This window comes from Penaeus monodon, chromosome 42 (assembly GCF_015228065.2).
Source record: "Penaeus monodon isolate SGIC_2016 chromosome 42, NSTDA_Pmon_1, whole genome shotgun sequence".
NCBI lineage: Eukaryota > Metazoa > Arthropoda > Malacostraca > Decapoda > Penaeidae > Penaeus > Penaeus monodon.
In genome coordinates this window covers 3436296-3448975 of record NC_051427.1, presented here as the reverse complement: position 1 = coordinate 3448975, position 12680 = coordinate 3436296, and the positions used below count along the sequence as shown (strand labels likewise).

At 39.6% G+C, this 12680-nt stretch overlaps 3 protein-coding genes across 3 annotated transcripts in view; 1 reads left to right on the top strand and 2 right to left on the bottom strand.

Annotated features, from left to right (window-relative positions):
* Positions 1-1533: 1533 nt before the first annotated feature.
* Positions 1534-5762, bottom strand: LOC119599080 (caspase-1-like). The gene is made up of 6 exons (XM_037948835.1): positions 5661-5762; positions 3987-4112; positions 3531-3687; positions 3288-3405; positions 2244-2422; positions 1534-1644 (listed from the first exon to the last, which is right to left on the bottom strand). Exons 2-6 carry the CDS (start codon positions 4094-4096, stop codon positions 1534-1536), a joined length of 675 nt encoding a protein of 224 aa, XP_037804763.1. The 5' UTR covers positions 4097-4112; positions 5661-5762.
* Positions 5763-10795: 5033 nt separating this feature from the next.
* Positions 10796-11539, bottom strand: LOC119599079 (general transcription factor II-I repeat domain-containing protein 2-like). The gene has a single exon (XM_037948834.1). The coding sequence runs from the start codon at positions 11537-11539 to the stop codon at positions 10796-10798; it is 744 nt and encodes a 247-aa protein (XP_037804762.1).
* An 858-nt stretch (positions 11540-12397) lies between these two features.
* The window catches only part of LOC119599078 (caspase-1-like), a 4167-nt gene continuing 3884 nt past the window's right edge, over positions 12398-12680 (top strand). The window contains exons 1-2 of the mRNA XM_037948832.1: positions 12398-12427; positions 12659-12678. Of these exons, the coding sequence (XP_037804760.1) occupies positions 12398-12427; positions 12659-12678 (50 nt within the window). The remainder of the gene's footprint in view (positions 12428-12658; positions 12679-12680) is intronic.

Here is a 12680-nt window from a genome sequence, read left to right as displayed (position 1 = left end):
AAGTATTGGGGGGGATTGGACATAGAAGGTCTTATTAGTTTTTGGGAGACTAATATTTTTAATAAAATTTAATTATGCACTTAGAGTATAATATTTATGCTTTGATTTTCAATTTGTTTATTGTTATTTATAAGATATCTATTGATAGATTTTTAAAGTTTTAAACATTTTAGTATTTCTATTTAACAAGGTAATGACCTTAGCTGTTGATGCGGCAGATAATTTTAAATAATCAGTCAATCAATCATTGTCAAGCTTACTACGAATAAGTGCTCGGTAAAGCCGTAGAAGCGTTGTGCGGTCTGCACCCCAAGATAAATGTGAAAGAACCCGCAAAATACTAAGTGCCTTTGTAGCCTTCACTTTTAACTGTTTGATGTGGCACCCATGTAAGCCTTGAGTCAAAAATTAGACCCAAGTACTTCACCTCTTGGACAAATTGCATTGGATTTGCTCCTAAATAGAGGGAAGGATGGAACTTCCCTGGTTTGTGGAAACGTATAGCTATGGTCTTGCTTGGAGAAAAATTTAACCCATTGTATTTTGCCCAATGTACAACCTGATTTATTGCAGTCTGCATGCGTCCTTGCACATCCTGTAAGCTTCCTCCTGAGCAGTACAGTGTAAAAGTCATCCCACATACTGATTACATGATTACACTTGGAATCCTTTACGATGTCATTTATAGTAATGACAAAACGGGGTCACCTTAAGACAACCCCCTTTTGTGGGACCCCTTTCCAGCTGATCTTCCAGGTTAGAGAAACTGTTTCCTACCGAACTCTAAACTTCCTGTCAGCAAGGAAGCTTTGTATGAGTGGTATGCTCCTCTTAAACCAGTGTCATACAGCTTCATGAGTATGCCATGCTTCCAAGTAGTATCGTAAGCCTTTTCAAGGTCAATCAGGTCAATCTTTCGTCATGCGAGACATCTCGGTTAGCATTATCATTGAGGGCATTTTGGGAAGGCATGTGATTCCTCTTTGTATGATTCCAGTTATCAGGTGATCTAAAATATTTACAACTGCTTGCTAATCATTCCCAAATAATCTAACCACGCCATACCTATTCAGAAAAAGCACACCTGAATTATCACAGTATGAGTCTGCATTATTCGAATCCCATTATTTGTACTCCATTCTTTTAATTTGACCGTTAAAATGGTTGATTTTATCAGGAAGATTATCTAAACTCAGAGTTAGTGCTAGCTCACATACAAATGTTTCCATTCCCTCATTCTTATTCCTCGAATTACAAAATTAAGGATCCTCATTTATCCAAGATAACATCAGGACTTCCGCCATGTATCATTTCGTGGATCCCAAAGTAGAAGGTGCCTTTTGCGGGAGTCCAATCAGGTTCTCGTTGATTCCCAGCATCTGAAAAGGTCCTGGCTGCCCCCTGGACCGTTCTATGGAGCAGTCTTTCCTCAAGATCCGATGGCCTGACGTTTCGTATCGCCGAGGAGCAGGGTTTTCTCAGGGGCTGGCAGGAGGGGACTGAGCCCTAGTTGCGGAGGTGCTTCGTCCTCCGTCAATGATTTGCTCTTCCAGCGTTGACGATTTTCTCTCCAAACTCTTGGAGATCAAGCTGAATGATTTGTAGAGGGTCGTGCGATTCCTCCGTTCGCTGATCAGTAGCTGACTGTTGAGCATTCATCATCATAACCAGTTTGTCATTTGTCACCCAAATCTTTGTTAAGCCCCGTATTGTGACAGTGTTTTCGAAGTTCCAAATTAGTGAAATTATGGAACAGATAGTCCCGTGTTGGATTTTCAAAAGAAGTAGTATTGCCAGCATTCAATTCCTGTTCCTTGTTCGTCTCCTTCATTTCTGTAGCGTGCGTTTTAAGAGTTCTTCGTGTATGTTTCACTGGCATACGTTCGAGAGTTACTGCGCATTTTCAAAAAACTGAACAAGGGGGCTTCCTTATTTATGAATTCACGTTTTTAGTCATTTCAGCTTATCTATGTAGGTGAGTGAATGAGTAAGTTAATGATAGAATGACTGAGAGAGAGAGGGGGGGGGGAGAAGGAGGGGGAGGGAGGAAAGGGAGAGAGAGGGAGGGAGAGAGGAAGATATTCCTCAAAGCTAGCTCATGCAAACCGCAGAACGGACTGCAGTCGCCCCCACCTCCCACCACCCTATCTCCTGCCCCAAGCCCTCCTCCCAGCTCCCCTGCCCCTAATCCTCCCTCCTGCCCCCCTCCCCCTCCCTTCCCGACTGCACCCCAAAGGCCTCACCTGGATGAAGAAGAGCTTCGGCTTTCCTGCGAGGGTAGGGCACTGGTCAGCTTTGAAATTCTCAAACAGGCAATCGGGATGAAACGTGTCATCATGGCCCCAGAGATCACCCTGACCCCCGTGCGACATGAACACCACGGCCAGCGCATCGCATTCCGAGTGGTCTACGCCGAAAGCGACTGTCGGGGGCAGGAAGGAGAGGCCAAAGAAAAAGAAAATGAGTGAAAAGTAAAGGTGTGGAGGAGCATGAAGCAGAGACAAAAAAATGAGAAGAAATCTGAACAAATCCTTGTTAATTTTCTTTTATAAATAGGATTTTTTAATGATCATCTTATTAAAATCGTTCAGGGTTAAATCTCATACTTGGGATTGATTAAAGTTCACTCTCTCATCAAAACAAGAAAAAAAAAAAAAATCCTTATTATAAATGTCTCTTCTGATCAATATTGAAACATTACCTGATTTTTTTTTCTTTTTTTCTTAGAGGGAAAATAGCATTTAATGCATCTAACAACAGATTAGTTATTGAGAAAGTACACTGTAGTATGCTGATGTAGTAATAGCATGCAGCAGAAATGTCAAAGGAACTATTTGTTCTGCATTTAAAAACATTTATATGACCATAGCAAAAAAAAAAAAAAAAAAAAAAAAAAAAAAAACATATAAATACGTATATAAATATATGCATTTGTGTGTGCAGGTGTGTGTGCGCGTGGGAGTTTGTACGTGTATGCGGATTTGTCCACTTTCCATCTGTCTTCTAAATCTGCGAGAAAATCTTTCACTTTGTGAGAAAGATGTAATCAGAGGAAATAAATTAGTGATGCAATAGTTAACAGTTGGCTACCTGAGTTTTCATTTATTCAGTATCTTATCTTGACTCAAAGACTCGCGAATCAACACTTTTGAAATCTGCGAGTCCAGTCACAGCGAGCACCTTAGTCTCAGAGCCTCGTGAAGCTAGTTTCAAGGACTCTTGAAACCAGTCCCAAAGGCCCAGAGACCCTGCACTCTCGGCCTTTAACGAGCTTCTTGGGTACTTACGATCCTGGAGTTTCTCCTTGATCTCATACACCCTGAGGTTGTTGTGGACAGTCACTTGGAACCCAAGGTTAGTGAAGAGCGCCTGTGCCTGGTCACGGTCGCGGTCTGTGCCATTCCTCTCCTGAGATGGGGTCGAAAATACTTAATGAATCACAAATGTAAAAACAAAAATGAATACATGATGACAGAAATGTCAGAATGAATAATCCATTCAAACACTAATAATATCTTCCATCTCAAGACCTCTGCTCTCTGTTTTCCCCCAAGGCCTGTGGGGCTCGTCGAAGTGGCGGTGGTGAAGATGGCGCAGTGGCCACGCTGCTTGTGGCTCATGTTGTAGCGCACGGCGTCACGCTCTGCTGACATTCTCGCGAAGCCTAGAGGCATGCCGTCCACACCCCTGGGAAGTGAAGAAGTAAGAAAATGCAAAATGTTTGGCTGAGCCAGTTTAACATTTTGTTGAGGTTTCCCTAACCCTATTACTGGAAAAAAGATGGTAATAACTATTAATGATGGAAAGACTGATGATGAGGATGAGATATGGATGAAGCTATGACAGTAATAAAAACAATAGTAGTAATGGTATTGATGTTAACATTAATATTGTTGATTATAACATAACAATCATCTTCACCATAACAAACGTGACATGCGGTCAACATTAACAAGAGCACCGGCCAAAATCAGCTGATCACTCACGTCCGCCCAAGACCCCCGGCATCTGTCTCACTGCTGCCGGGGTCGCCCACTTGGCCGTTGGTCCCCCTTGGCTCGTCGTGTTGCCTCCCTCCGTTGACTATTTCCTCCATGGTAGCTTCTTTGGGTCTGTGAAAAGGAAAATGAAAAACGTTGGAAAACCGATGTGCGAGAAGTTATGTGTACCTGATTTCTACAATGTGCACATCAAAGGGTTTTCAAATTTGTACAATTTAGAACAGCATGCAAAATTAAGTCTTATACTATTGTGCCTGCACTTTCTCCAAAAGATCTACCAAAATATAATCAATCATAACTGGATAAATCCCAGCATGCAGAGCTTTTCGAATCAGTATCGAGATTAGACAACCTTTTCGCTAGTCTATTCCATAACCAGACTCGGGTAGAGAAACATCACCTTTCTATCCGGCCAACAAGGGGAACCAGACCCATGGCATTATCCAGATCCTGCTTATTTTTTGCGGACAATGAAGATCTATAGTCTATGCTTATAGAAACCTATCAAATAATTTGCGTTTACAATATTACAAAACTTATCGAAAGCCTCTACAAACATGAATTCAAAGAATTCACAAAGCTAGCATGCATTACACCTGAGGTTTTCTGAACAATACGCACAAAATGCATTCATTGTAATGCAGTTTGTTTTAAATTTTGGGTTTGCTTTTCAGGAGAACCACACCAAGGAAACATCCCTGTGTGTGGTACAACTGAAAGCAACCGCAATGTCCACACGTATAAATATTTTACTTTGCAAAAATAAATTTAAAAATGTTCACCTAGCGTAAACACACTTTTCATTCCCAGATTTAATAGATAAGGAAACGATTAAATGATAATTGATAATAACGAAACAGATAAGAGATTCAGAAAACCATACCTTTTACTACTTAATATAAAAGAGAGCAAATATATAATATATATATATATATATATATATATATATATATATATAATATATATAAAATATATATATATATATATATGTGTGTGTGTGTTATATATATATATTTATATATATTTATATATATATATATATATATATATATATATATATATATAAGTAATTTTATCAGTAACCATGAACGAAAAAAAAAATGTTTCCAGGTATTAAAGAAACAATCAAGTAAAACGTTAATACGTTGGATTTTGTCGAATCACGTTATTAGATGACGTCATTTTAGGAAGAATAAGCTGATATAAATACGTCCTAAAAGGTTAGCTCAGAAAAAAAAAGATTCAGATAACGAAGATGAGATTGTGCTTTACTCATATTACTCTGCAACTGAAGAGTACTTTTTCTCCTCCTCTCTCTCTATATATATTATATACATATACACGTCTCTGACATACATATACATATGTATACATAGATATACATATATACATACATACATACACATAAATATATCCACATATATACACACATATATATCCATATATATACATATATATATATATACACACACACATATATATTTATAGATGTGTATATATAGATGTGTGTAATAAATAAATGCATAAATAATAACTCATAATTAAGTAAAGGAAAAAAAACCCTCCTTATTATTCTAAATGCCTCACTTGTTATTATATTTGTTTCTGATTTTTTTCCCCTTTTCTTCTCCCTTTCCTAAATCATTCCAAAATTCTCACCCTAATACGTCCGTTCCTCTCGTGCGTGTTGCTTCCTTGCTTTTGCCTAACTGAAAGAAAATAAGTGAACCAGGGAAGAAAATAGTAGAGTCTCTGACGTCATGGCCGGGGGCGGAGCTTACAGCCTAAGAACTAACACGTCTCTCTCTTTTTTTTATTATTATTATTTTTTAATCTTAAGGGTTGTGCTAGAGAGAATAAGACGAAAAGAGAGATAGCAGAAGAGGAATATGACTTTGAGGAAGGAAAAAGAATTGAGAAATGCGATATTCACACTGAGGATGTTGAGTGAAAGAAGTATAGAGAAGGAAAGAAATGGGTATTTGTAAGAAGATGAGGTTTGAGGACACGTAAAGAGAAGAGGAAAGATAGTGAACCTAAGCTTAGTAGGAAGAAACCCAGGTTACAGAGCAAGAGAGAGACAAAGGGAGAAATACAAGAATGAAATAACAAGACCATTAGGAGGTGGAAGCTAAGCTTCACTTTTATTGCAATTGACAACTGATAAAGAGGTGTGGTAATCCAGGCTCGCCATCTGTGAAGGCACTACACATCGATAAGACTTATATGTATATTCACACATATAGTGTGCATATGGTGATTAACATGATACTTCCCTTGCATCGCATTTTCTATAATTGATATAATACTATTCCATCAAAAGCGACCGATGTTTTTGTTGAACCAGAACATTGCCAGACTCTCACAACTTGCATCAGCACTTCAACTCATCGTCTCCCGAGATCCAACTGACACGAAGAGGAAAATCCTCCCCTTAACCCATCCGGCGAGGCCACGTCGTTGGAGGGTGGGAGGAGCAAGTGCCCCAGGAGTGCGCTTACCTGCGGATACACGAGGACCGTGATAGGATCTTCTGTTGCTTCCCCTCCTTTACCTGTTATTTATTATCATTATTATTATCACGTTCGCTCCTCAGCATACCGGGAATGGGAAACTCTGCACAGGCCCGGCGCCCCGTACCCATAGAGCGGTGCTGGTCGAACAGGGCTCCGTTCATAACACACGCGAAAAATGCCGTGGACTCGTTCTTCACTTCTGTAAGGTCTGTTGGTATCATGTCTCGATCATTCGTCTGTATTGACTGCTGATTGCGAATGATTTGTTACGTTTGTGTCTGGTGGCCTTGCCACATAACTATTGTAATAGTAATAATGATGTATATATGTATGCATGTATGTATACATACATACACACATATATATATACACTTATATATATATATATATATATATATATATATATATATATATATATATATATATAGAGAGAGAGAGAGAGAGAGAGAGAGGTGTTAGTGTATTTGTCTACCTTTTTTCCACTGCATGTGTAAAACTTGGACGCAAATCTGCGATTACAGATCTATCAATTCATATTACTACTTAGTATAAAAAAAGTATCTTCACGAGTGAAAAAGTGTGAACAGATATTAAAAAAATTGGAAAAAGTTGATGCCTTTTGTCGAATCATGTGAAAACTAACGCTGTTTTAGGCAGAATAAGCTGATGTAAATACGTCTTGAAAGGTTAGCTAGGAAAAAAGATTCAGATAACGAAGATAAGATTGTGCAATACTCATATTACTCTGCACCTGAAGAAAACATTTTCTTCCTTCTCCTTCTCTCTCTGCATTTTCTATTTATTATTTCTGTCTGTCTGTCTTTCTCTCTCTATATATATGTACACACATACACATGCATACAAATATATATACACATATACATATATATACATACACACACACGCACACACACAAACACACACACACACACACACACACACGCGCGCGCGCACACACTCATATACACATATATATCCATATATGTACACACACACACATATATATATGCATATATATAGAGGTATATATATATAGATGTATATAGATGTGTATATATGTATAGATATTCATATATACATATATGTATATATATGTATATATACATACATACATTATATATATTATATAATATAATATATAATATTATATAATAATACTATTCATAACCAAATCGCTAAAATATATTCACCAAGCGTAAACACACTTTTCATTCCTAGACTTAATAATGTATAAATTAATAAATGATAACTGATAATAAATAAACAGAGAAAAGAATAATTCTATCTTTTAATTATTCACGGTACAAAATGTTATCTCTGGCTGGCAGCACGTAATGTATTGGGGAGGATTGTGACATTGGTCTTATTAGTTTCCTATAGGAGATTAATATTTTTATCAAAATGTAATTATTTATGCAATCATTTTGGTAATTTAAGGCATATTTATGCTTTGATTTTTAATATAATATTTATTGTTTATTTCCCTTCGCAAGACATTTATTGATAGATTATTAGCATAAGCCAACAAGGTTAATGATCTTAGCTGTTTTGCGCACACCTTTCGTTGATGCAGCGAATCTGATTGCTTGCATTTAGCTTCGTGTCATTTTTTTTCTGTTTTTTTTTTTCGGCATTAGGATAACTCTATTCTGATGAACTGGATCCCACCTTCGAACTCGTACTGTGTGATGCAGCGGTAGCGATCTCGTCTAGCAATGTTGCTGACTGCGTTCGAATCCCTCGCCGCCAGTGGATGGTAACCCCGGCCATTCCTCGCTTACAGGGGATAACCTAGAAGCGAAATGAAACAGACACTATGTCACACCAATGATACCCATTGTAGCAAATGGAATCAAACTATATTATTATTATTATTATTTATCTCTCGCAAGGGAGGGTGTGTCTCGGGGGCCTTACCGTGCCGGCTTTATGGTGCATAGAGATGCCATTCTTTTGCTTAGGGATTGCTTGATTGATTATTTAAAATTATTTGCCGCGTCAACAGCTAGGGTCATTAGCGGCGAATACATTGATAAATAGAAATATTAAAATGTTTAAAACTTTAAAAGCTATCAATAAATATCTTACAAATAACAATAAATATATTAAAAATCAAAGCATAAATATTATGCTCTTAAGTGTATAAAATTACTGAATAAATATCATGTATAATTAAATTTTATTGAAAATATTAGCCTCCCTAAGGAAACTAATAAGACCTTCTATGTCACAATCCTCCCCCAATACATTCTTCAGTGTATATGGGGGAGACAAGTACATACGTCTTTGGTCTGAGAATGTTGCACATCTTTCCATTACATGTGCGATCGTTAAGGGCTCTTGGCATCCCTCACAAAGTGCTTGACTTTTAGCCATCATCGGTCCATGAGTCAGTCTTGCGTGCCCGATTCTTAATCTTGTTAATATAACTACTTTTCGGTTGGGATGGATGCTGGTCACCCAACTGCCAAGGTCATCTTTAATCTCTCGCAGTTTGTTTCTAGAAGTATGCCTCCATTGTTCCCTCGATCTATCACGAAGACAACTCCTTATACTGGGTTTCAGGTCGGTGTGTGGGAGAGGAAAACGAGCATCACAGGGCTGAGTGGCAGCTGCCTTGGCCTTCTGATCAGCTCGCTCATTCCCACTGATACCAACATGTGCTGGTACCCAACATAGAGTTATCTTTTTACGTGTTGACATCAGTGCAAACCAATCTTGAATCTCCCTCACTACTGGATGTGATGAGTTTAAGCTCTTGATTGCTTGCAAGGCACTACGAGAGTCACAATATATTACAAAAGAATGGGTCATAAGATCTCTAATCATCTTAACTGCTGGAAGGATGGCATGTAACTGCAGTGAAGATCGAGGCTGCTACAGAAAGACTGCCAGATGCAGTCTTCCTCCTGCTCACTGCTGCAGAGCCCACACCTTTTTCAGACTTTGAACCATCTGTATATATTGCATCTGATGCTTGGTACTTAGAAATATGCTGAAGAAATCTCTTTCTGACTTCTGCTTCGGATCTCTCCCCTTTCCCAATTCCGACCAAATCCATCTCGACTTGATTAGTCCAAGGGGGAATTGGGGAATTCCAACAGCCAGAACCTTAGAGAGATTTAAATTTAGATCTTCCACAAGATTCCTCATTCTCCTACCATAGGATCGGCTATCCTCAAGGGCAGGGGTCCCCAAACATTTTCCTGTGAGGGCCACATAACTTCCCTTCTCTGATGGGGGGCTGGGGTCAGTTTGTAACAGAAAAAGTGTGACGATTGCAGGAGTGCCTAAACGTAAAAAATTATTGTTTTCCAGAAAGCACAATCAAATAACCCTTTCTGGATTCTTCACAGAACAAAAGCCAGGGAACAAATAATAACACTATTAATGAAATAAATAATAACCAAATAACCCTCTATGGATTCTTCATAGAAAAAAGTCCATGGAACAAACTTTCTGTTGTGCCGTGCACAATCTTAACAAGTCCAAGTTCAGCTTAGTTGTCAGAGCAGAATCTCTTACTTAAATGACTCATATGAGCAGTCTCTCAAAGTTCTTTTGTTCCTTCCTTATAATCCTTTTGTAGGTTCCAGTAGGCTTGTAGACATCGCTGTTTGCAGCTCTCTCTCTCTCAACTTCCTAGTGAAAACCACAAAGCAAGCAGGTTGAGAAACTGAACTAAGTGATACAGCACAACCAGTACCACTACCAGTATGGTTGTGGAGATGGATTTCATCCCAGTAGATTTTATTATGATTATATTTGTTTATACTCGGAATGATTCATTCAAGTCAGAAAAGTGAGCTTACCTTTGTATGTTCATCAGTGTGAACTGTGGGCCTGCATCTGGCTGGTGAGAAGTTGAATGTCAGGTTCCATTCTAGTCACTGCCAGTCTCAAACACTGATGCAGATGTTCATATGTCAATCTTGATCTCATTGGATTTTCAGCAGTTTCGTGCATGAAAAGGTTTGCTCACAGATATACGTGCTGCCAAAAAGTGTGGACATCTTCATTGCGTGTTTTCTGATGTTAGGGTATGTGTCGTTTGGGAGGGCGGCATAGAATTCAATAAGACTGTTGGGCTTGAACACATCTTTCAGAACATCACAGTTCTGTAACTCGGCCAACTCAAACTGATAAGAAGGTTGGGCTTTATCAATGTTGGCAACAAAGGGGTTCTGGAAAAGACGGATTTCTTTTGCATAAACATGTAGTTCACGGAATCGCACACCGAACTCCGCTTTCAGCATTTCCAGTGCTTCCACACACTTTTCAGCTGGAAACTGGACCGCTGGGTTCTCTGCAGAGAGGTTTTGTGTAGCAGGGAGAATGGATGAAGCTGTGCCTTTTCACTTGTCCCAAAAGCAGCTCTAGTTTCACCTCAAATGCTTTTATGTGGGAATAGATGTCGCAAATGAGTTTTCCCTGGCCTTGTAGCTGCAAGTTAAAGCTGTTCAGCATTTCTGTCATGTCTGTTAAAAATGCGAGGTGCCATTTCCATTCTGGGTCGATCAGCTCTGGCACCGTTTTGTTTAGTGAATGAAGAAATGCGCTAATTTCAGGTAGCAGCTCGTAAAAACACTTCAAAACTCTGCCCCGGCTCATCCATCGGACCTCTGTGTAGTACAGCACACCTCCATGCACAGATTCCAGTTCAGACAGGAATTCTTGGAACTGCCTGTGTTTAGGTTCCTTTGCTCTGATGAAGTTTATGCATGACACCACAACCTTCATGACAGAATCCCATGTCAACACTTTGCAGCACAGTGCTTGCTGGTGAATTAGGCAGTGGACTTGTAGCAGGGCGGTGAGACCCCGTTCTTCCATCTCCCATTTCATGTGTCCTATTAGACCACGAGACATGCCCACCATACTAGGAGCCCCGTCAGTTGTGATGCTGGCCATCTTTGACCAGTCCAGGTCCAACTCTTCCATGGTTTGGTACACTTTGCCGAAAACATCCTCCCCCGTCGTAGTCCCTTTGAGACTTTGGAGGGCTGCCAACTCCTCACACATCTCTAAGTTTGCGCTAATTCCACGAATAAAAATGAGTGTCCTGCACGTCCGTGCTCTCATCCAGTGCTAAGGAAAAAAATTCAAATTCTTTCGTCTTCTGCTGCAGCTGGATGTGATGAATTTAAGCTCTTGATTGCTTGCAAGCCACTACGAGAGTTGGAATATATCACAATAGAATGGTTCGTAAGATCTCTAGTCATCTTAACTGCTGCAAGGATGGCATGTAACTGCAGTGAAGATCGAGGCTGCTACAGAAAGACTGCCAGATGCAGTCTTCCTTCTGCTCACTGCTGCAAAGCCCACACCTTTTTCAGACTTTGAACCATCTGTATATATTGCATCTGATGCTTGGTACTTAGAAATATGCTGAAGAAATCTCTCTCTGAATTCTGCTTAGGATGTCTCCCCTTTCCCAATTCCGACCAAATCCAGCTCAACTTGATTAGTCCAAGGGGGGAATTGGGGAATTCCAACAGCCAGAACCTTAGTGAGACTTAAATTAAGATCTTCCACAAGATTCCTCATTCTCTTACCATAGGATTGGCTATCCTCAAGGGGGGTTGAAAACCAATTTGGATGTAGGAGATCCTGGAATCCTTTGTAGTCTCTTGTAGTAAATCAGGTTCATGTAGTCCCCATGTAATGAAAGAGGTGGCACTCCACTCTCAGCATACAGGGACTCCACAGGTGAAGACCTGAAAGCCCCAGTACAGATTCTGAGTGCTTCATTATGAAATGAGTCCAACATCTGGAGAACAGTGGGAGTTGCAGATGAATAAGCCTCACATCCACAATCAAGCTTACTACGAATAAGCGCTCGGTTAAGCCGTAGAAGCGTTGTGTGGTCTGCACCCCAAGATGGATGTGAAAGAACCTGCAGAATACGAAGTGCTTTTATAGCCTTCACTTTTAACTGTTTGATGTGAGGCACCCATGTAAGCCTTGAGTCAAAAATTAGACCCAAGTACTTCACCTCTTGGACAAATTGCAGTGGGTTTGCTCCTAAATAGAAGGAAGAATGGAATTTTCCTCGTTTGTGGAAATGTATAGCCATGGTCTTACTTGGGGAAAATTTGAACCCATTATATGTTGCCCACTGTACAACCTGATTTATTGCAGCCCTTTATTGGCCTTGCACAGT